Source organism: Vanacampus margaritifer, chromosome 4, assembly GCF_051991255.1.
Source record: "Vanacampus margaritifer isolate UIUO_Vmar chromosome 4, RoL_Vmar_1.0, whole genome shotgun sequence".
NCBI classification, from domain to species: Eukaryota; Metazoa; Chordata; class Actinopteri; order Syngnathiformes; family Syngnathidae; genus Vanacampus; species Vanacampus margaritifer.
In genome coordinates, this window is record NC_135435.1 from 6,164,739 (window position 1) to 6,190,007 (window position 25,269).

General features: G+C 38.9%; 1 protein-coding gene across 1 annotated transcript in view; it reads left to right on the forward strand.

Annotated features, from left to right (window-relative positions):
• Positions 1-6,295: 6,295 nt before the first annotated feature.
• adamtsl5 (ADAMTS like 5) overlaps positions 6,296-25,269 on the forward strand; it is a 39,900-nt gene continuing 20,926 nt past the window's right edge. The window contains exons 1-2 of the mRNA XM_077564878.1: positions 6,296-6,773; positions 18,896-18,965. Of these exons, the coding sequence (XP_077421004.1) occupies positions 6,751-6,773; positions 18,896-18,965 (93 nt within the window). The 5' untranslated portion in view covers positions 6,296-6,750. The remainder of the gene's footprint in view (positions 6,774-18,895; positions 18,966-25,269) is intronic.

Sequence of the window (25,269 nt, forward strand, 5' to 3'; positions counted from 1 at the left end):
ACAATTGGCTCTTCTACTCTTCCATCTCCCTCATTTTCCTTATTCATCAACTCCTCAAAATGTTCATTTCATCTATGGAGCACACGACTGGCACCCTTGTTTTCCATCTCTATCCTTAATCATCCTTGTCTGTATTGGTTTTACCAGTCTTGGCATAAACCTGATATAATCATGCTGATGTGAGAAAGAAAAATTTAATACAACACCTACAACAACAAATACAGGTAGTAAACACACACACACACGCACACAAGAGGGGATTATTTCATTATTTTTATTTCCAGATAACAAAACCCTACTCCTGACTCAGGTTGTTTTAGTTAACGAAACAAAATAACTAAATAACTAAAATAAAAATTCAAAAAACTTTTTCATTAAGAAAATAAAACAAAAATGTTTTTTTTTTTTGAGAGAGCTCAGTATTGTTCATTCGGTAAAAGAGGGGCCAAACAGCGGAGCGGCGAGGGCGCCCGTGCCCACCCCACCTCCAGCCGCGTGGTGGGACGGAGCACTGGGGGCAGAAGGGGAGATGGGAGCACCGGGGGACGGGCGGCACCCCCGAACCCCAGGCCCAGCGGGGAAAGGCCCCGGTTGTCACGCCAGCGTCCTTAGTAAAAGCTAACCCTGTTACTGAGTTCACCAGTCGGCGAGCTGGCGAACTCTACCCCTACACCGTGAATGTGACCCCACCCAGTGTATATACAAGTGTGTGTGGTGCATTAAAATTGGGAGCAGGTGAGATGGAGCAGAGGGAAATGATATCCCCCTGCTCCGATCCACCTGCCTCCCAGACGTCCTTCGTTTTAGTCTTTGGTAATTAATTTAACACATGTGCCTTTGGGGGTGATTTTAAATGTGAGTTTAAGTATATTTATTTATTTCGACATTCACTGGAATAAGGATGTTTGAAAGTGTGTCGCATAGACGTGACGTCATCTTGCAGCAGCAGACAAAAGAAAAGCACCTTCATATGACGTCGCTCCTAGCTGACAATTTTACATGCTTGACTTTTGACTATTATTAATTTGTTAATACTTTGGGCAACAACAACAAAATCATAAATGCAACTTTGGAAATCAAAAACCAACTTCACACACTTTCGCTTTGACACTATCACCTATATTAGACTTTTAAATGACTCTCATAACAGAAAGGCTCTGAAAACTTTATATAAAACCCCTGGCATTATTGTTTTTTTTTTTTGTTTTTTTTGGTGGTTTTGATTTGTTTCCTTTATATTGTACATTAGTATACTAATATATAATGTTTCATTTTGTTTATTTCGGGTATACTGTTCTGTACTTATTCTATGGTTCAATAAAGCTGGTTAAAAAAAAGATTGACATGATTAAATTAAGAACATTACAGAAGCGTATTGCATTAACTTGAAAAAAAAAGTCGTGTTTTTCTGACTAATTTTTGGGGGGGAGCGTTGTTTTTTTGAATAATTTTTTTCCCTGTTTTTTTTAAATACTTTTTTTTCTGTTTTTTTAAATATTTTTTTCTTTCTTTTTTTATTATTTTCCTCTGTTTTTCTGAATAAATTTTTTCAGCCTGTTTTTCTGAATATTTTTTGACAGAAAAAAAAATCTGTAAAACTGAAAAAAAATATTCAGAAAAACAGAAAGAAAAAAAATAATACTCAAAAAAAACAAAGCAACCCAAAAAAATAACCCCTAGTCAAAAAAACAGGAGGGTTTTTTTTCCCCAAGTGAATGCAATATGCTTCCGTACGTTGACCAGTTTGTTTTAAATATTTAAAAAAAAAAAGTGAGGGGGGGGGGGGGCAAAGTTAAGATTGTTGAATAAAGTTTATTTTAAAAAAAAGGGGGGGGGGGGCTTTTGGCTCCAATGGCTCAGCTCGCCTGCTTTTTCATTTAACTCAGCCGAAATGCAACGCTCGGTAAGAAATTATTATTTTTTTTACCATGGTTTTTATTAAATATTGCACACATTTCATAAAACGAAAATTAATACTGAAAATAATTAATTAAAACTAATCCAAAACTAAGCATTTTTAAAATAAAACTAACAGAAGACCCCCTGAAAACTAGCTAATTTTAAAAAACAGAACTCAAAATGAAATAAAAACTTCCCTGTAACTAAAATGAAAATTCCAAAACTATAATATCCCTACTCCTGAGTACATCTACGAAGTTGTTAGTTCGACGCATCCCGGCTGTGTGTAATGGGTATGACTGTTCACGCTGGCAGTATTTTATCAGTGTGTGAAACCTGTACCATCCATCAAGAGTCTGCAGTCATACTGGCAGACTGCCAGCTCGGTAAAAGACTGAAAAAGGACGGTGGGGGTTGAGGAAGGCCCTTTAATGTCATGTTGGAGGACTAAAGGGCCTCCTTGGGCTCTGTTGCTTCTGATTACAGAGCGGCATGCTGCCAAATGCACATAATGAAAAAGATACCAAACACACGTGTATGAATGTGATGATTACTGTAAACATGCGTCCTGACAGTCGCTGTCTCTCAGCAAACTCACTATTTAAAGCATGAAGTGGGTTCACCATTTGTCAGGATGAAACTATGAGGAAAATCTTTCTACAAGCAGGGACAGGAAGACAGCTGAAAGACACCACTGTGTAACAGACAAAATCATTTTATTGCAATTCAAGATGACATTTATCTTTGCTTGAATGACTTGCTGGAAAGACTTGTGTCAAATTTACGACGCGTTTAATTAATTTCTTATTAAACTAAAACTGGGTATAAAGGAGGACTTGAGAGAACATGAACGAAACTTAAGACACATGACTATTCATGCAGACTCTGCTTACTTTCGCTGACCTTAAGAGCAAACTAAAATAGACTTGGAGTCTTAAATCACACTTCAGAGTCTCGATGGTTCTATTGGATCGAAAACAAAAAGTCCTCAGCTGTGATGTTGGAAAAAAGTAATTTACATAATTATTCATAGTCACTAGGGGTGTGCCCAAAAATCGATTCTCATAAGAATCGCGATTCTCATTTAGTACGATTCAGAATCAATTTTAAATGTCCCAAAATCGATTTTATTGAAATTATTTTATACCGTCTTTCCTTTGTTTGTGTGTGCCTTTATTGAGAGCACTGTTCATGTTGTACCCGATTTGGCCACTTAGGGGCAGTATGGTTCCACGCAGTCTGATACACTGTGAAGTTGTAGCCACATTAAAGAATAGAAGGAAAAAGTCCCGATCAAGTTATTCCAATAAAAGCAGTATTTTTTTGCAGCGTGGAAACGTTCTTTTGAGTGATAAAAGTGCCGTGAGTAGCGCACTAATTAGCATTAGCGAGTCGGACTGGAGTAGATCTTTATGATTCCTTGAACATCTATAAATTGAAACAAAAATCATTGTCAATCAAATCATTTTGAATCAAAAATTGTTCTTAATCGAAAATCGATTCCGAATCGAATCGCGCACACAAAAATTGGAATCGAATCGTGAGACATTCAAAGATTCCCACCCCTAATAGTCACAGGCAATAGCAGGAACAAAACCATAAACAAACGAATAATCAGATCCCCTAACTCACATTTGCCCCTGCAGGCCAAACACACACAAAAAAAGAACCAACAATGTGGCAATCTGTGCAACTGTAACTGCTAGATAATCAGTCAATGGAGCACAGACTTTCAAATAGCTTTAGATTGCGTAACTCTCCCAAAATGTCAACCGATTTTAATTTTTATATTTAGGTATGACACAAGAGATGACACAAATAACTATGCAGGTTTAAAAAAAAAAAACAATGATTTTTTTTTACCACCTCAGAGTCCCCAGACTGCTCCATCAAAAGTCGGTGGAATTGAGAAGGTCTTCAAAGTATTCTTCCCACTGCCTTACAGCGTCCTGAGTTGAGGTCAGTAGCACCTCATCGACCACTGTACATTAAACATTATTGATGGTGCACCACTTCCCACTTCCTGAGATGCCGGATGATGAACCAGAATTTCCCTGAAGCCATCCGGAAGTCATTTTCCATGTCCTCACCAAACTCCTCCCACGCCCGTGTGTTTACCTCATTCCACTTGGCCTGCATACAAGATTTAAAAGATACATGCATTGAGCAGCATAGCGAGCTGATGGTTCCCCGCACTGGGCCTTGAAGCCCAGTCTCCAAGACAGACAACTGTACTTCATCAGTTAGCCAAAAAGTTACATTCAGTGCTAAATGTATTCTCTTTTGGGGATTGGTTCGTTGACCTATTTTTCCTCATCAGTATTAATGCTTAAGTCTAAAGACTGCAGCCTTGCATGATATTAAAAGGTCTGAGCAGAATTGGGTCCTAGCGCAAAGGGCATGGGTGGAGCTTTTCGGGTGCAACTGGATAATATTTGATGATGATATGAATTTAAAATGCATTCAAATAACTGATTACTGCAATCATTGAGAGGGACTGACACATGCTGTTGTCATATTTATGTATGAAATATGATGACATCCACCACACATCAGCGGAGCTCAGAATCAATCTGCCTGCACCTCGATCAAATCCACCAAAATCGTGTTACACAAGCTGCGCCACAACTTGGACCTGATTTTAGCTTGTCTAAAGTCTACCATCTAGAAAACGCCCCAGGTCCGGCAAATTCCCAAAGTAAACTAGACCTGCTCTGGCATGAAAACGAAGATGTGCCAGTCCTTTTGCACCAGTCTCCAAAAATAGTGCCCATAGTGTTTGCACCATTTCAATGACCTTGAGAGGTCAAAATAACCAAACAAATTTGTAGAAACCTAATAAATCCCAATCAGAGAAGGTTAGTGTCATTTTACAATGTGAATAGGTGCAATGCATTTGGAGTTTAAAAATAAAATGCTGGATGAGTTGAACTGATAAAACTTAAGTCATTTTGGACAGATCAGATTTTTTTTTTTTTAAAGCTTCAAGTGAGGACAGTAAACTGTAGTTACATATGAAGTTCATGAAAAGCTACCATGTTTTCTCCTTACCTGAGACAATTATGAGACGGAACTGGCATTCCTGCAGCTTTAAGTAGCACACCTCCAACACTGCCCTGTTATGTCTGCAAGGTGGGCGCCAGATGAGAGGTCAAGGTCGCGGCTTAAAACTGTTGCTTGTTTCTGATAAGGTCCTCACTTTGCGGCATTTAAAGGGCTCGTAAAGGTGGAGACAATTCTACGAGTTCAAAATGGGGGTACTCAGGTTGCCTCACCATCACCAAGCCTTCCCACTGAACCTGCCTGCATTGCACTACACTGATTTACTTCAATGGGTGATGACAAGGTAGGACAAGACCAGAAGAAATCTCTCCTTTCCTTGTTTTCTCCCAATCGCGTATCATAAAAAAGGATCCAGGCCACCCAAAAATCCTGAGAACAATTTTGGACACCTCTGCTGTAGTGTATGGTGGGCACTACAAAAATGTCATTACTGTACAAAAGCAGATTGACGACGATTTAGATTAACTCCTTAAATTTGGAAACAGATCAGTACTTTCTTCTCCTTACTTTGCCAAATTACTTTTTCAGTCTTGACGGATAATGACATCATTTAAAAAAAAGAGGGAGAGAAAGAAAAGACTGAAATAGAAAGAGGTAAAGCTGACCACTGCTGAGATCTTGATTAAGATCTTGGAAAAAACAGGCACGGCAGCAAAATGGAAGAACGGAAATCAGCATGAAAGATTCTGAGAAGCAAAATATTCTCTGTCTATGGTCTTATTTAAGAGAATTGTTTGATGTTGTCGCCTACAAGAATTATTTGTGGTAAATAAATTGCATCACCCTAAAAAACACTAGCAAGTGTTCAAAAAGTGTGTCCAATCTGGAGGGAAAAAACATGTACAAGTAAGGTGTATATTTCAGTTGTTTTCATTAGTTAATCTAGCATTTTTGTGTATTTGTCTATTTTTGGTGACCTATTTACTACTTTGGCAAATCAAACGGCACATGGTTTTGATAGCATAAAACTAGAGCTATTTTATTCATGAACAACATGACTTGATTTGTTTCCTAACGACGTGTAACTTAATTTGTTTTGTTTTTTAATTCAGAACATGTAGATTGAATTTTTTGTATAGTGTGAACATAATTGTGTGTACTTGTGTGAGTACTTTTGCCACCTTTGATACATTTTCATATTCTTTTGACATAATTATTAGATCACACAATTAAATCTTATTGGAGCCACCAGAGCTAAGCTGTGACTGGAAAGAGAGTTAGGAATGCAGCTCAGGTGGAGAAAGCGAGTGAGAGAGAGAGAGACAGAGAGAGAGAGATAGAGAGCGTGCGCAGCGCACACTCGTACACTCAGTCGCAGTGTCTCCTCCGGGCGAACTTGTTGCTGTCGGAGTGCATGTCGGTGTGCTCCTTCTCCTTTCACTTTTATTTTTTCTGGAGCGCGTTGGACAAGACAAAGATGAGTACATTCTAGATACCTTTTAAGTTTACTTTCAGAAGAGAGAGGAAGGCGTTTACCTGGAGGCAAAAGTCCCAAATGAAAGCCTCCATTTTGGCGTGCATGCTCTTTTTGGTATTTAACCATACAACTATATCGCCTTGCCCCCCTTCCTTTTTCTAAACAAGGTAGTTTCAATGTGATTTTGACACCTAAAAGTAGAAGTAGTTCAAAGTACATTCTGGATGAAGCCGGCACAGAGACATGGAAGGATCTGAAATCCGACTGTCGACGCAGTCACCTGGGATGCAAAGTGCACCTGAGCCGCGGCGTTTGACACCATGAGAAGACAAGCGAAGAGCACGTGACTGCTTTCTTGGGTGTCCACCATCATGTCCTCCTCCTCTTCGGCAAGGTAAGAAACTATAGGCTACACCCTGACTTCAAGAACGGGTTCCAAATACAGTAATTGCATCAGGATGATCTTCCAGCCAGTCATCGTCTTTTTACACGTGTATGATAATTTGACACTAGTTGGGCATTTCAAAGGAGACTAAGAGCATCCTCAAATTCAAATATTTATCTTGAGTTCCTTTTCTTGCAAGGGGCTGCAAAGCTGTGAACATCTGATGGACAGGAGGTGATAAATTCCTGGGACACTTGAGTGTTCTCCCCCCATTATGGAAACTGTTCTTTTGAGCATGATTGTGAAGTATCTTCAGTGTTTCCCAACCCTTAATGAGCCAATTAAGGCACATATATTACATCAGAATTTTTTTTTTTTATAAATCTCATTGCTTCAATCAAAAAGTGGATACACAGATTAAAGGATGTCAGCCCAAAAACATTCTCGACATTAACATGTTCTAATCTAAACACGGTATTCTGACTAACATTGCACTTGTGGAATATGAGTTAAGCAGCAAAATCTTTATTCATCTTAGGGGATGACCATTTTGCCACTTTGTTGACTGAAAATGATGTCATAGTTTCTCATGGCTCAGGTAACAACCAATCACAGCTCACCTTTTTTTTTTTTTTATGAACCGTGATTGGTCGTTGTCATTTTCAGTTGACAGCATGCGGCAAAATGGCTGCCCCGTGAGATGGATAAAAATGGTTGAAATTCAAATACCACAAATGCAATATTAATCAGAATAGCGTATTTAGATCAGTGGGGGCTCATACAACATATTGAAAGAACGTTTTGGGGTTAATTTCCCTTTTAATCGACATATAGTGAAATAGTATTTACTGTAATTGTTGTACCTGTCACTATATGTTGCTGGCATAGATTGATGAATAAAGAGGCTTTATTTGTATTAAATGAACCACTTTTGGAGCAATTAATCAAAATGAGACAATTTCCCGTGGCACACCTGATGATCTCTCATTGCACTATATGCGCCTTAGAGGAAATTGGCAATGAGAAAAGTCTGCAGTTGCCCATGCGTACGTATCTCCTCTGAGGGGCTGCTGCCACTTTTGGGATATTGCAACTCCCGGCTCTACCTTCCACCTATTCTGCCACATGGAGTTTATCTCTTAAATGTCACCAGCTATAAATACCATGTTGAATTATTTTTTTGATCCAAGCCCCACAACGGTGGACACAAACACAAAGTCAAATTCTCTGGTCCAACTGTGTATACAAAGTCTATTTATCTTTCATCTGTGTTTGAATGTCATGACCTTAAATCCACCTTGGCTGTGCTGTGTCGTCCTCTGCACTGTTAGTGGAAACAAAACAGGACTATTTCAGTACTTTAAGCCTTTGAGGTGCTACATTTGATGTGATGCGTCAAGAGGAATTATTGGGGCTGTCTGTCCAATGGACGGCAGTATGTCAAAGTGATTGGTCTGCAGAGTAAAGTCGATTAGGCGATCAGGTAGGATTTGGCTCAGGGCAACTTTTCCATTTGTGATAACTCTATGGAGGAATGTTTGTTTGGGAAACAGCCATCAGGCCCCTGAGCACATTTAATGAACCTAGCGTGGAACAATGAGCATATATGCAGCTTCAGGAGGACTCATTTGATTTACATGCAGTGATGTCAGTTTGATGTCCTCCACTTTTCCTGGGAAAGTAAACGGTGAGTTTTTCACAGTAACAACAAAAAAGAGGGGAACTACTGTTGATATTTTATGGAGCACTAAAAGAAGGTAATGTGTTTTTTAATATGATAAATTCACAGGAGCATTGGTTGTGAAATTAACTCATTCACTCACAGCCATTTTCACTGAAGCAACCCCCTTCGCTCCTTCGCTGTTGTAGTGGATTTTGACCGATTTTGCAAGGCCCACAGAATTGTGTGTTCTATTGCTATGAAAACATGGAACCTACCAAAAGAAAGATTAGAGTCTCTTCTTTCATCAGGAAAAATATATATTTGTATCTGTTTCCATTTTGCAGCAATTTGCATTAGAATATAGCTCAGTTTCATCATTATTCACAAATCTGTTTCAAACAGTGGGGGGGAAAGCTCTTTTGCAACATGGCCCTGGTTGATCTCTTATTCTCTGCTGCCACCTGCTGGCCATTTTTGTAACAACTACCATTGCTTTAAGCGACCTCTTCAGGTCAGTGGCTGCATCAAACAAACAAAAAAAACATGTAAATAAGTTTTTGGGACCATGCCAGTATTAAAAAGACAACGTTTTTATCCATTTTTCAGACCAAATGCGTTAAAGATTAAAAAAATATGAGGTGAAAATAAAATGTCTTATAAATTTGCCGCACCAAAGAGAATAGCGTTAACAAGCCTGACAAATTTGAATGAATAAAAAACTTGCTGTGGAAAAAAAGAGCTCTTCTCTCAGTTGTCAGACACGTCAGACACATGTCGGTCAAATGAAAATGAATGCGCTGAAAACACATCCTGCCTGACTCGTACCTGTCACTTAGATACGCTCTTGTACAAACACATTTGTCTTGTAGTGCGAGCCACAGGCTGAAATGGTTAACTTTCCCTGAAGTTTCTCTGTTTCGTAGATCTACATACATCATAAAACTGAGTGAGGTGGGGACTTATTGGAAGACGGTGATGCCAGTACATGATCCACAGGCTAGCGAAGCCCGCTAATCTTCTACTTTATAGCCCGGCGTTAGCTCGCAGACTTAGCATCAGCGGCGTCCAAAAATGTTCCACCTCATTGTGTCGGGTGTGATGAGTCCACCAATGCTGTACTGAACATGAATGGGTTCAATAAATGAAAGTGACCAAACCCAGGTGAGCCATGATTGGTCGTTACCTACTTTCTCAGCACAGGTGATGTCATCTTCAGTCAACAGTTATAGTGGAAATTTTTTTTTTAAAGGTATTAATTGTACATGAAAAATAATGAAGTTATCAAATTCATTCTATACAAAATAATTACTTTTTACTGCTGAAAATGGCGCAATGAGTCAAGTGTCCCTTTAATCCTCATGGGGTCTTGGATTGACACTTGTCTGAGTTTTGCCTGAGTACTTAAGTTAAATAACAAATGGCTTTGTTAAAAGTAGCTTAGCCATGATTAGTGCTGTGAGGATGCATTGTTGTCCCTTCAAAATAATGTATTAGTTTAAAGGCCTGAAAAGTTAATTCCCCTAAAAACTGCAACCTCAAAAAGTAGCGCAAAAGATGTTCCAGCAATGTCACAATGCCTCCATGGGTCGACGTAGCAAACTGCAGCTTAAAAATACTCGCCCAAAATGCCCAATTTGCCACGACATGCCATCGGCAACTTGTTGCTATGAATTTGAATCACTTTAACACAAAATAAATTTCAACTCATCGCTTGGTTGAAAAAAAAAAATAATGAAAACACTCCAGCATAATTGAGCCCAATACATGTGCTAGGATAACACAGATACACGCAGGTCCACTTGTTATTGACCTCTCTTTCATATCCTGGAGAGATTGTAATCCTTTGAGGTTCAGTCATATATTTTAAAACAAAACATATAAACCTTTCATTTCACAAAGTTGAAGAAAAATGTGTTCTGAATTTGTGAACACCTCTCGGAAGTCTCCATCGTTCTGCCATGTTTGCATCCATCTTACTTTGAATGTAATATATTGTACTTGGCTCACTCGTGTATGTTGATGGCTGTTTGCTGTCAGAAGAAATTGTTCAATTCCCGCCTTGTTACAAGGTTCAGCTAGATAAGTGTTTACTGCTTTGGACTTGTGTGTTCATGAGTTTCCTTCTCAGTGAGTCATTGTCATGTTTAAGGATGGCTAGCATGTTTCTTCAATACTTTCAAACATGACGAAATGGAGTCCATTGTGGTTGATATACTCAATGACTTTGACTTTATATTTATTGTGGTTCAAACGTGCGTTGGCGTGATTCTTAACTTTTTTTTTTTAGTACTTACTTATGTACTAAGAGTATGTTGCAAGACTTTTTTCAAATACCTCAAATTGTAATATCATTTATTTATGCACCTCAAGACTTTTTGTGTGGAGTTTGCATGTTCTCTCGCATGTTTGTATGGGTCAAGCTCCCACATTTAAAAAGCATGCGTGTTGGGTCTATTTGTTGTCTATTTGTATCTGTGGTAGACTGGGGACCATTCCAAAGTGGCATCCCCAAAATCAGATGGGATAACCTTCAATGTACCCGCCACCCTAATTATGATAGGCAATATGGGGTTATTAAAAAAATAAAATAAAATAAACCTTCATTTAACCAGGTAAAAATGTTTGACAACTAATTTTCATTTACAAACATGACATGGAAATGGATACATGGAAAGATAGTTTAATCATCTGTATTTTTATTGAACCTCTTGGTTACTTCAAATCTTGAGCAGCTACTTAATCAAGTCAACCCAAAAATGTATTTTACAATAATATATTGTGTGTGCCCCCACACTGCAACAATAATAATAATGGTATATGACTGAAGCAACAAAATCCACCCTTTTTTACCCATTTGTTAAAAGAATACTTTGTTGTCTCTCTGCATGTTCTTCATGTTTTGTGTTCAGGACTGCAGATCACTCTTGGTGCTCTGTCTCAGTCCAAGTGGTTGTAAAAAGATAATCTTATAATCCCTTAGGTATGACGGTGTACCAACTATGTTCTCTCTGTCGCGGAAGCAGCAAAGGAAGTGAAGTGAAGCAAAACGAAGTGAAAAGAAGGGAACGTCACTGAGCAAGAGTTCGAGTCTAGACACTTAGGCAGCAGCAAAACCAACCAACTGTGTCATTTCCAGTCTTTTTTAGCAGCCATCTATTGGGATTAAATAGGAGTTAACCAATAAACTGATAAATCGGCCATTACCACAGTTTAAAATAGTAGGTTTCATCTAATTAGTAGGGCTGTGAACAAATTGGTGGTGATTTGTATTGAGATGCAAATTAATTGTTAAAAACTAATGCGTAAGCAGAATTTTCGGATTTGAGTGAAAATGAATCATAGATGGTCATCATATTAAACTGTTAAGCAATCTTTCCGGCGGCACGGTGGCTGACTGGTTAGCACGTCCGCCTCCCAGTGCAGAGGACGTGAGATCGAGTCCGGGCTTCGGCCTTCCTGGGTGGAGTTTTCATGTTCTCCCCGTGCTTGCGTGGGTTTTCTCTCTCTTACTGCGGTTTCCTCCCACATTCCATGCATGGCAGGTTAATTGAATACTCCAAATTGTCCATAAGTGTGGTTGTGAGTGTGGATGGTTGTTCGTCTCTGTGTGCCCTGCGATTGGCTGGCAACCAGTTCAGGGTGTACCCCGCCTACTGCCCGAAGCCAGCTGGGATAGGCTCCAGCGACCCCTGCTACCCTTGTGAGGAAAAGCAGTTAAGAAAATGGATGGATGGAAGCAATCATTCCGTCAACTTTAGCAAAGACCCTGGCAAGAGGGGATGATGCAAGTTACAAGCATGCTGGACCGGAGAGACGAACCTTCACAGCTTGGGCTTAGGTTGGCGTTAGATAGCTGCTACGACAGACGCAACATGGATTAACACTTTACCAAAAGTGAAAAGATACGCTGGGTTCTGTCGTTGTACGGCCAGGGATTAAAAACAATTGTGTAGATTGACACAGTACTTCGATGTGCTTTCAACAAAGGAAATTTGAGGCTTGGTAAAGTACTTGGACAACATATGGTGTAGATAAAGTGCGATGGAAGTGCATTCCATTTACTATTATGATGACATTTACAACAATTAAGAGCTCATTCCAAAGGATTCGGTGGTTCAATGGGAAACGAATATGCAACATTTAGTGTCCGAGTTCAGGCACTACTATTTTCTACAAATTTACTTTTGGCTTCTTACATCTGGTGCACATAGCAACAGCAAAACTAACTAACCAAATAAATAAAATAAATCACAAAGAAGGAGAAAAGAAGAAGTGGATGTGATTGAGACAGATGACATTGACTGACAAACCATATGTTACAGTTCTACGAAACATGGTGGGAGGAAGGCTAGATCACGGCAATGTTTTTTTGTTTTGTTTTGTTTTGACCTACAAAGAGGACTAGAGCAGAAGTGTTGTTTGTTTGCCATCTTATAATTTCTCCCCTTTTAAATATTCTCCAAGGGGAGCAGCTGCTGAAGCACAAAGAGCTTCCATTAGCACTCAAAGAAGCTCATTTCATGAATGCATGCAGAGTCGGGCCAGAGTGCTCGATTGTTATTGCTTCATTCATAGTCGGCACACATTCAGGGGTCAGAGTTGACCAAGGGCCCTCAGACTGAACATCTGTTAAAGGTTGTGTCAGTCCATTCAGTGGCATGCTTCTTATAATGATCAGACCCTCCACTCGGCCATCCCAAACACTGGTTGTGTCTTTGCTCCATTTCAAGTGGTGGGGGAGATCAAAGGTTAAGATCAGCCCAATAGTTGCAAGACATACTGCTTTCTTACTTGGTGGGTGAGCTGCCTTGTTTAAAGCTGAAGCCCAGTGGTCACCATACTTGAACCCAATGAAACTTTCAGTCAGGTGTCTTCGATATTGATGTTATTCACAACTTCTCACAGATCAGAGGACCCATTTTCACTTGCTGTCCACTCTTTTCTTTTCCGTTTTTCTGTTGTTTGTAAACGCAACATTCAAACCTGATGCCCGAGGAGGCAAAAGACAGCAGCCAATCAGGAACGAACGTGAAAGCAGTCCACCAATCAGGAGCAGGGATTTGCATATGTAGACAAGAGACAGGAATCAAACTCCTAACATGTCTGCGGAAACAGTCGGCCAATCAGGAACGGGTGTTCGCATAGTGGAATTTGCATATGCCACTGATAGTGGAAGGAAAATGTTGAGTCTCCGCCCAGAAACGTCCCGGACAGGCAAAACAAATCCGTCAGACTCTACCTTTAATGGAAAGTAGCGTTAAGGAATTTGCTCTGGAATCTGTAACAATGTTTTTTTTTTTTTTAAGTCTGGCTACTATTCATTTATAGGTTAAAAATAGCTAAGAATGAAAGTGACTTTCATTTTAATAGCAAACATTTGATGATTTCATTAATGAGCAGTCATTTATTGCAGTAATGGACTTTTAATGAGCACATTAAAAGCCTAATTTACGGGGGGAAAGCACAAGCTTGATTACTAATGCAAACAGATGTGGAAGCAGATCTACTAAGCAATGCGCAAAATCGCCACGCGGTTCATTTTGCACGCTCTAGGACAAGCTTCTCCAAATGGTAGCTTGTGAACTTTGCCTTCATTTATTTTAGAAAACACTTTTGCCCATGAAATAAATGTAACATTCAACTCAAAATATTAATTATAGCTGTTCACAGTTTAGGAACACAACTTTAAGCCATTAACACCTTGTTATTTTACACATGGAGCATGTATAAAATAAGAATGTTTCTGCCTCATATTGCATTCTAAATCCTAAACTGCCACATTAGACATTTGTTTATTTTTTTAATCGTCAAAACCATCTACAAAATGAAAGAATACAAGTACTTTTTTGTGTGTGTTTTTTTTGTTTTTTATTGCTGATCCGAAAAAAGATCCGATCCAAACCGTGACTTTTGTGATCCATTGCACCATTAGAATGAAAAATTTGGCTATAAAATAAATGTTGTGAAACATGAGTAGCTCGCTGCTGTTTTGCTTTTCTAAAATTAGCTTGCTGTGGAAAAAAGGTTGAAGAGTATATGCAAATAGATACTGATAAATAGACATAGATATGCATATAGAACTCAGTTAGACAGAAGTGAATACAATATTTGAAATTTTGATTGTTCTTTTTTTTGTGATGTGAGCCATGCGAACTTCATTACTTGATTAATGCAGGTAGAAGTGAGCATGGTGAGAGGGAACGCAGCCAACTCCCACCAAATGACTTCCTTATTTCTTAAATCACAAAATCAAAATTAAGAAATTAACTGTTCAAAGCAGTAATTCCAGTGTTTACCATGACCTATGTTTAAGTGTAATAGAGTGTCATTTTGGTGGGTGTTTCCCTCTCGCGCTCTTGTCATGTGTGCAACGAATGCCAGTTAAAATAAACAACTGGTCTCGCATTGATTAAAGCCACTTCCCTCTCCCTGGCCTGGAGCTCTGCTCTAATGTGCTGCTATAGGCTTAATGAGAGCAGGAGGAGGCAGGCTGACCCCTCTCACCTCTTGAAGGGCCCCTGCAGTTAGGGAGGCAATCAGTCAGTGTCTGCCACTGCTGACTTTTCATGTTCAAATACGACAAAAGAGAAAGTCAAACCGAGAAAAAGAAAACATCTTTACTCTTTAATCTTTAATCCTTGTCGATATGTATTCTATTTTTGACCAAATGTCTTCATTGGAATAATTTTATTTTCATAAGGTTTGAAGTTTCCAAATCCACTTAAATCTATCACCGATTAGATTGTTTTGTTTTTTTCCAGTCACATATTTTGCTCACTACTTGATGCTAGGCAGAATTCATTAATAATAGGGGTGTCAAAATGAGTGCGTTCATTTTTAGTTCATTTAAAGCTCTTGTAAAGCCACAAATTTTTTAGCGCGAGATTAATGAACGCTCCTTACTTCGAAAGCCTGTACTGGGGGAATTCCAGTCGCAACGCACATCCACGTCAAAATTTAGCAGTAATAATTTTAATAATAATGCATATATTTGTGGAGACGGGGGTCAAGTTGTATTTTACTATTTTAAAAATGTGCAGAATTTCACAGGTACTTCATGTTAAAGGTTAGATAGCTTTTAATATGTAAAGAAAAATGCACTGAGCTGTCACCAATATCTGACAAATGCAATTTTGCCATCTAGTGGCAGAAAAATGACCTCAACACAAATCAATATTGCACTTTACAGTACAGTACATCTTTTTAATTTTAACAAAATGTTATGAATTATTTTGAAATTACTGTATCAATTACTAAATGATGCAGCCATATTTCTATTATAATTTTTTTCCTACTTTTATGTTAACAAGGGTATGAAAAAATATTTTAGCGTACATTTTGAACAGATGTGAAATTTGGGATTAATCCCGAGTTAGCGATTGCAGTCATGTGATTAATTATGATTAAAAAATGGCGCCTGACACCCCTTATAAATAAAAATAATAATAATAATAATTTTAAAATGTCATGTGCAATCACACCCACTAGACTGTTCAAATGACAAACTGAGGGCTTATGGCATTCATCTGCATAGCGAGATACACATTAAGAACCATATGTACATTGTAATCCCCCACCTGAATCTGTATTTTTTATGAATATATATTGTAGAGAAAGAAATCAAAATAGATTGCATATCAATGAAGTGAGTACGTGAATAATGCAACCATTAGAAGTGCTTTGAGTGTGCGAAAGCAAAAGAAAAAGCACCATATAAATCTAATGCATTATTATCATTATTGTTATTATTATTATTATCATTATTATTATTATGTGTAGGCTATAGCCTGTCTCTGAACTTCACATAGAAAGTGTCCTGGCAAGTACGAGTAATATTCAAACAGAATGGGATTCCATGGCACCCTACGATGTCATTTTGATACGGTAGCTCCAATTACAGAACACAACATCATCACTCATTTGGAGTCCTGTTTTTGGACACATGGTTAATACAAGCCCACAAGTGAGCCGACTTCAGATTTCTTCAAACACAAACATCTGGCTCACGAAATGATGAATACGAACGTATGGCCACCATCTACTAGAGTTTGTTGAGAGAAGGCTATGACCGGTGGCTCGCTAGCCTGCAAATGGCTTCCACTGGTAATACTGTAGAACTTTTGGAATATTTTTCAACAGAATCATAGGAAAGAAGGCAAAAAGGGTTGTATTGACTTATCAGTAGGCGGATTGCTCTAGACTGTTTTAAGATTGCAGGAAATAATCACATAATGTAGGGAAAATATAGGCTACACCGAAAATTCCAAATTATATAGTCCGCATTTGGCGAAACGGGGCACTTGGTATTTAGTAATGTCCTTCCACCATGGTGATTTGTTTCTTAATGCTGTTGTTTTGGTTAACATGACCTTCTTCCTCTGATATGAATTCCCATGCTAGTCGAAGAAAAGAGCTGAAGGTTCCAAAGGGAGGGCCTGCTCAGCCAAGTGTGAGCAAGATGTGTATTGTTTCATTAGACAGGCCAACTACTGACCTGGGATCGAGCCAAAAGACATCTACATGAGCTTTGGGTTCAGACCACGTTTACGGTGCGAGGGGAGACAAAAGTCCCCGAGTGATGGACGACAGACTGACTTGATGCAGGATAAACATGAAAAGAGAGGATGAAGTGGGCAGCTTTCCAAACGTCTTACATCTACACTTCATCCAAAGAGTGTGATCATGACATGGTAAAGAGGAGACACTATGTCTGACAGCAGAGCATTGCCAGGAAGTGTTTAAAAGGGGGGGGGGGGGCAGGGGTGGGGGGCTGTTCTTTCCAGGCTCACTGTATCACTTCTCAGAAAATACACTTGTCTTTTGATTAGTCACAGGGAGGCGTGTTTGCCCGCCGGTGAAGTGCAGCTTAACTACCATACACTGCCGAAAAGAGCTAAAGAATGACATTAAAAACAACTTGAGTAGAGGTCTGTCTGGAAGCACCGAAACGTTTACTGGGCTGGTACACCGCAGACGCTGTAGATGATCGGACGAAATGTTTTGTGCAAAGCTTTTAAATTGGTTAAGCTAGCATGGCTAGCAACGTTAGCCTACACTCTCACATTACAAAGACATTCTTACTTGATTAAATTCAAGGCTCTAAATGAGGGGTACGGAACCCTGGTCCTCCTCGAGCGCCACTGTCCTGTATGTTTTCGATGTCTCCCTCCTCCAGCACCACTGACTCAAATGATTAGCTCATCAGCTAGCTCTGAGAACGAACCTGTTTATCAAATCAGGTGTGTTGGTGGAGGGAGACATCGAAAACAGGCACTTAACTCTTTCATACACATTAAAAATTATACTATTTTCAATATTCACCCCTTTGACCAATACCATCATTAAAATGCAGTAAAGATTTGACAATATTGCGATTATTGTGCAGTACAGTCATTTAATTATTGACAATTGATCAACATTCTGTCTTGAATCCATGGGTCAAAAAGTTCTGTTGTTTTCTGTCAGATGGCCACAATAAATATTTTTTGAAGATGGCGACAGTTTGAGTTCCATATGTGTTTGATTAAACCTCAACTCATTCATGGCCATCAACATGCACAGTTTAGGGATGTGTTCATGCTGAGATCACAACATTTAGGGAACAATTCAGCCAGCTATGGTGAGGTAGACAGTTTAACATTGCATATTAGTTATTTGGGCCAATGCCGAATTATTACTAGTCAAGGTGGCTGATAACCGATATTTGGAGCTGATGTTTAATTGCAGTAAAACAAAAATTAAAAAAACTTTTTTCATTTTAATTTAAACATATAGAGAACAGACAGTTGTGTTTTTTTTATTTTTATTAACAAAACTGAAATGTTAAACTTTCACTTATTTTTGTTAAAATTTTGAATATAAACAAAACGTACAGGGAATTCCCAGCAGCATTGGCATACGGCAGCATCTCTTATAAAGTGAAATTTTATATAAACACATTAATAAAAATGAAGTTCCCTGAAGTTAACTCAGTTTTAAATTCCTCTCTTAAGACCACATTGAACAACGAATGCTTGCAAACTCAGCGAATTTTGGGTTTTAGTCAGGGTTCGTAAAAGGTTTCCAAAGATATTCGTAGACAATGAAAAGTCTGAACATGTTCAAAATTTCTTTGCAACAAGTGTTAATAACTGTTAACATCTCTGAAACATTTTGCGAACCCTGACAAAAGCCCAGAATTCACTGAGTTAGCAAGTATTCACCGTTAATCGCTGGTTGTTTATGGTGATTATTGATGGTAGTTTCTGATCAAGTTGCTTTCTTACAAGACCTCAACAGCTAATTTGTGGATCATGTACCTAATCTGAAGACCTCTGAGGCCAAAAGCGATGGGAACATCAATTTTCAGCCTTCTGTGCTTGACTTTTCTGTTTGCCGTCAGCACCTCATCTGCTGCTGTTGCACCTTCACCTCCGTATTTGTCTAACATGAGTCCACGTCCACTTTTTGTGTCTCTGTGTGTCTGCAGGAAGCTGTTCGAGGCCCTGACCTTTGTCCTGCTGCTAGTCGCTCCCACCTGCCTGTCCTCCCTGCAGAGTGTAAGTCATCAAGACAAGTCACTGCACGGCAACATCTGAAAAGCCTCTGCTCATTTTCAGTACCTCTCACGGGCTGATTACATAATGACGTAAGCCTGCAAAGAGGACTGTTGTAACCCAAAGCAGTTTTTTTCCCTCTCCAAAACACAACAGGGGCAGAAAACCTTCACAAAAAAACTTTTATGTCATATATGTACGTTATACATGTAGGTTATATTGATAAAGAAGCATTTTATTGCCAAGCATCCATCGTCTTCGTCAGATCAGCAAACCTGGTTACCTGATTGGTTCCCACTAAACCACAGAGTACAGGGAGACAGACCACAATTCTCACTCCGCATTGGCTAAGGCAGGGGTCAGCAACCTTTCCTGTCAAAAGAGCCATTTTAGACCAAATAAATAACCAAAAAATCTGCCTAGAGCCACAAAGCCTTTGAACATTGTGATGAATGAGTCTAAAATACTGAAGGTCCCAAGAGCGTTTGGATTTTGTTGTTGTGGTTGTTGTTTTTTTGTAATTTAAAGACACAGTTTTTTTTTTGTTTTTTTATACCTTTCTGTCAAACTTCTGACATTTTTGGCATTTTTATACACATATGGTAATTCTCTGCCTCTCTTCTTCCTTTTTTGGACATGTACATTTTCTTTTCTGTGTTTCTTCGTTTGTTTTTGGACTTTTTATGGTTACTTTTTGAACATTTTCTTTTCTGCTTTTTTAAAATTACATTTTCAGACTTTTTTTTGCCAATTTTGTGTACATTACTGTACTGTATGTGGTAATTTTATGTTTTTCTTCTTTCTTTTTGGACATTTTATGGTGACTTTTTCAGACATGTTTAGGTATTTTTAAAACCTTTTCATCTACGTACCTTTTGTCTCTTTTTCTGAAAACTTACATATTTGGACTTTTAATATTTAAAAACTCTTTTTTTAAAGGTAGATTGTCCCGTTTAAAAAAATAATATTAAATATTTTTCTATATCATGCATGCTTCACTAATGTGCAGATGAGTACGAAGAACCCTGACTGTTTTACTCTGACTGCACCTATCAGCTTTTGTCTTCCCTCTATAGTAAAGTGTGCGGACCCCGCACACTCTAAAGTTTCTTTGGGTAGGGGAGGGGTGGAGTGGTGGAGGGTGACGTCCTGCGTGTCCCTGCGGACTAGCGGACATGTGGCGTTGTGCAGCGACGTGCAGTGAGCTTTAGGTTTGGGTAGGCAGGCAGTCGCAAATTGAGACGCACACGCCGATTATAAATTTGTGTGTCGGCAGGCGAGTGTACAACATATCCTAGGACACTTAGCCCGACCTTGAGATTTTTGATACTCAGATACAAGATGCCATACAGTCAAACTATTTTAACACATGCCTCCTTTGTATGGGTAGAAAATAAAACAAAAAACATTAATCCCTTTTGAAGTCTTAATTTTTTTTGCTCCGCAATATTTATTTATTCATTTTTTACTTCGAGCGGGATTCGTAACCATCATCTCCGGTGCGCCAGCTCAACACTTGTCACCCAGCTAAAGTTCTGGGCCACCATCAGCCAGTGCGCAGTCTGACAGCCACAGTAAACGTTGCTGTGCACTCCGTCTCCCATTTGCTGCACAACGAAAAACGGACAATTTCAAACACGCCCCGACACCCGGAAAAAAAATAATAAAGTGAATATCTCCCTGTCAAACAGCCTAATTGCTCACAAAACCAGGCTAGCAATAGCAATGCCAAACACCATGTAAAGTGAAACAGCCAGTTAATCGAAGCAAACCCACAAAGCCAATCTTTCCTTTTGCGCCATTCTTTGTCCCTTAGCTAAGGCGTTGGTCTCCTATCCTACAAAAGATGGCGTTTTTCCTCAAAAAAAGGGGTGAAAATAGTTTTATATTCTCCAGAGTGGCATCATCGTACCGCTTTGCTGTGCACTAAGTGTGTTTCGAATTCACCAATGCACGTTCGCATCGAAATAATCCAGCAACGTAAAAAGGCTGCGTAGCGATCTGCCTATTTGCGTAAAGGACTTTTTTACTGGGAAACTGAGGACGCATGCGCGAACACACATCTCTACACGGACAGAGCTGGAAAAAGCACAGTAGCGGTGTGCCTTTAGAAGGATAATTTTTGCAGCCTTTTTGCCTGCAGGGCAACTTTCATTTCAGCCTGACGCAGGCAGTGCCTACCTTGCCTATCCTGACCGCACGTCACTGGCGTTGTGCTAGCATTAGCCTGTGGTGTTAGCTAGCGTATTACACTGCACACATGAGCTGCTAACTTTCCACAGTTGGGATGCTGCAGTTGCGCTTTGGGCCAGAGGTGGCAGTCAGGAGTAATAAAGTGACAAATTGCACAAAGATCCTTTAAATTAAAATTGCTAATTCATTAAAGTAATATTTTATCTAAAAAAAAAAAAAGTAAAACGGGTATTTTCCAAGTGGAAATCTTAGGGTGCCATAGAATGTCATCAGCAGTTTGTAACAGGGATACAGAGAGATTGGAAGAGCCACAGAAAAACACCAAAGTGGTGTCCTTGGAAATACTGTATTGCCGAATGTCCCTCATTTTTGTGAGTAGTGAATATGAGTGCCACGATCAGCCTCTGCCATGCATAAACCACCACGAAACCTCCCGTTGCTTTTTCCCTTGTCCTTACATCTTCTTTTCCCGTGTTTGACAAACTTAAATGCTGCCATTTTGGTCATTAGTGCTCTCGGGTTCCACAGGGGAAAATCCAGCTCATTTTGATAATAAGCTAATCACAACCTTTCACCAGATTTCCGACGTGAGCGGGTCTCTGAGGTCTTTGAGTCTGATGATTAGATTGTTTTTGCAACATGGGTGTGTTGTGATGGTTTGTTGCTCATTATGGCTGACTTTTTTTCCCATTGCTGTTTTCTTTGCTGTCAGGAAAGCACCAACAACATCCGCCCACTGGGTGTGGCTATCATAAACAGACACTCAGATAGACTATACCCTCAGCACTAAGGTCTGCACATGGTACATTTGATGTATTTAGCCCGTACTGTATTGCAGCAACACTCTGTTTGGTCTCATTTGAGGGCAATTGACCAATCAACCAACCTGCAAAATTTCTCTTTCACGTTTTTGAAAAAAAAATTAAAAACAAAAAACACACACACAGTGTAAGCAATCTTGTTGCAGATTGGCAAGACCATAAACTATGAATAACACTAGTCGAGGACCTATTGCAATAGTGTAAGTTTGGAGACCCTGTGTGGATGCATCCTTATGTGGCATGAGTGATGAGTATTTGCATATGGAGGACCAAAACTTTTTTTTTTTAACATATCTGTTTTTATTTTTCACTTATAGTCATTTATCTATTTATTTAGTCATTTAGAATTTTGGCAGTTTTGGTCCTCCATATTTGCACAGTGAGCTATATGCTTGTTGCCCTCCAATTTGAGAGGCCAAGCTGGCTTTGCTATTGGCTTCCGTAGCTATGGGAACACATTGAATGGGGTTGCCTTCAAGATTAAATGCAACCAATTCAAGGTATACAAACTGTACATTCTGTTCTTCTTTTCTTTTTTTTTTTTACTATCTCTTTATTTGAATGAGTGTAATATTGAAAGAATAGAAAAAGGTAGAATTTTTACATTTGCAGCAAATTTCATTTCTTCCTGTGTGGAGTTTGCATGTTCTCCGTGTGCTTTGAATCAATGCAGGCTGTATCCAGGGGCAAAATTAATCATTTGGGGCTCAAGAGGGAAACCCAGCAATACAACACTCCACATCAGTGGAGTGCAGGGTATTAGTTACAATATTTTGATTTTGAATGTCTGTCATCAAGTAAAAAGTGTGAATTTGAGAGCATTCTCCTATTTCCTGAGCTCAATAAAATCACTTCAACACTTTTACTGTTGGATGGATGGATGGCTATTGTCAGTTTTCCAGAAAAATACAGTTGAATTCAAAATTGTATTTATCAACAGCGTTCCACTACCTAAACATTTTTGTACATTATTTATCATTTTCCATATTTCCTTCTCAGTTCAAACTTCTTCCAGTAGCCTTGGGTTAGGGTTAGGGTTACATTCATACTAGAATATTTTTTTGCTTGCAGATATAAAGCATAACTGCCTACATACCTACATGAGGATGGGGCTTATTGTAAACGTTGCGGTAATTTTATCAACTGTTATCAACATTAATTTGACTGGCTGTAACACTAATGAGGGCATACTCAGATGACCCTGTCATGGAGAATGATGCAAAGTGATTGCTCAGGTCACTCTCAATTTGTGGACATGAACAGTAGGTTTCTGTTGACATTCCTCTTAGTCAATTTATGTGCTTATTTTATGTGTTTGTTTAGTTTAGTTCATGAAAAGGATTTATGTTGACGTTTCTTTGTTTTTTACGTAACACAACTATCTCCTTTAGGGGGTTCTTTAGGGGGTTGGCCTATAAACGCGCATACGTAAATATTCTGCTTGGACTTTGAAGCAAGTCTGTATAGGGTCCGTCAGATTAACTGTGGTTTAAAAGAGGTTGAAGTATGGTATGTCATGTAAAAGCATCTCTGGGAAATGAGCTCATGTCACTGCAATGTTGTGATGGAAACATGACTGCGTGTGTGCGTACGAGACTGTCACATTCTATTTAATGAGTCAGAAAGTCAAATAACTTCAGTGAGCTGTACAACTTTTTTCTTTTTGCTGAAACTTCACAACAAACATTGGCAATTTTCAAGTCACTGAGTTTTGATTTGAAACAGACAGCTTGGCCATTGTCAACAAACTTAGTAAAACTGTGATGCTAAACTTGGTTTTAATTAACACAGTCTTGGATAGAAGCATAAGTAACAATTAAATAAGGAGGATAGAATGTGCTTCATGTTGTGATGGAAATATCAAATAACAAAAGTGCTAGCCTCGGCAGTTGAGGTAGGTGCTGAAGAAGTACTGTACGTCATTCTGTACTCTACAGGAAGCTCCCTCTATTTGTTATTGAACATCTTTGTAGATTGGTGTAATTAACAGGCACAGCACCTTTCCATTTTAAATCCCGCTCTTACAAATTCAAGCATTTTCAAACTTATGGCTCGAATGCAGGTACTTGGAAACTTGGGAATAACTCACAATTAAGTACTCCTAACTTTTTATTAATTTATATTTAATAACGCGTCACATGCAATTGAAAACAAGTTTGAGGATGACACCCAGTGGCGATATAGTGTAATAATATACAAGCAATTTGACATTTTTAGAGAAAATGACTTGCCCCCCCCCCCCCCCAATTTTGAATTAAAAAAAAACAGCATCCGAGTCTTTCTCCATAGAACATGAGAATTGCAAACTGAGCACACAACATAACATTCGAACCGTGCATTCGAACAAGACAAAAGGAAAATAAAACAAAACATAAAAGATATATATATATATACAGTATAAAAATATCAAATACCAATGAGGCTTGCTTTGTTTTAGCCCTCCTCAATGTCCTTTCAAAACGTTCGTTTACCTTAAAAAAAAACTAAAAATCAAAGGTCGACATTTAAATCACGGTTGATTTGAGGACATTGTACACGCACGGACTATGTTATGTCCGTCTGTACGTCAGGCTTCGTTCAGAGGTAACGCGTTTCCGATGGAGTTGTGTTGTTGATGTTGTTTATATTCAAATATTTAAATATTCAAATTAACTAAATAGCTGGTTTCTAAAGTTGTTTATTTGTTTGAAAAAATGATTTGCTTAAAATAAAAAACTCGAAGTCGCGGGTTTCCGGTAGAGGTCACGTGTTTCCGTTGGAGCTCCCCTCGCCCAGCGTCTGCAGCTAGACCCTTATGGCACTATCAAATGCTTGATTAGCTCATCTTACAGATCAATGGCACAATCTATTTGGTGTTTACAATACTTGATGCAATTCTATTGCTCTAATCACAGCAACAGGGTTACAAATCCGGACGAATGTTAGCGTTCTCTCAAGAGTGGATGCTAGCTGTTTAGCTAGCTGTTATTGCTGACCAAGAAGACAAACTTACTTACAGTATATAAATAAGTAAAGAAAAAAAATTAGGGCTGTTAAAATGAAAGCGTTAACTCTGGACTCATGAGTTAACTCAATGTGCAACCAAACTTGGAGGAGTCATTAGTCAGGTTTCCAGCCAATTGTTTTTCACAAAATGGACATGCGACTTATGCCCGTTTCCATCTGTTCTTCTTTTGCGAATATTGAGAGGGGACTCCGCCGCTGTAGGGGGCGGTATACACCATAGAGATGTGACCCCAAAAAAGAAAAAGAAGACCAGGAAGCGACTGCGCTGTGCGATGACGTCGTATGAG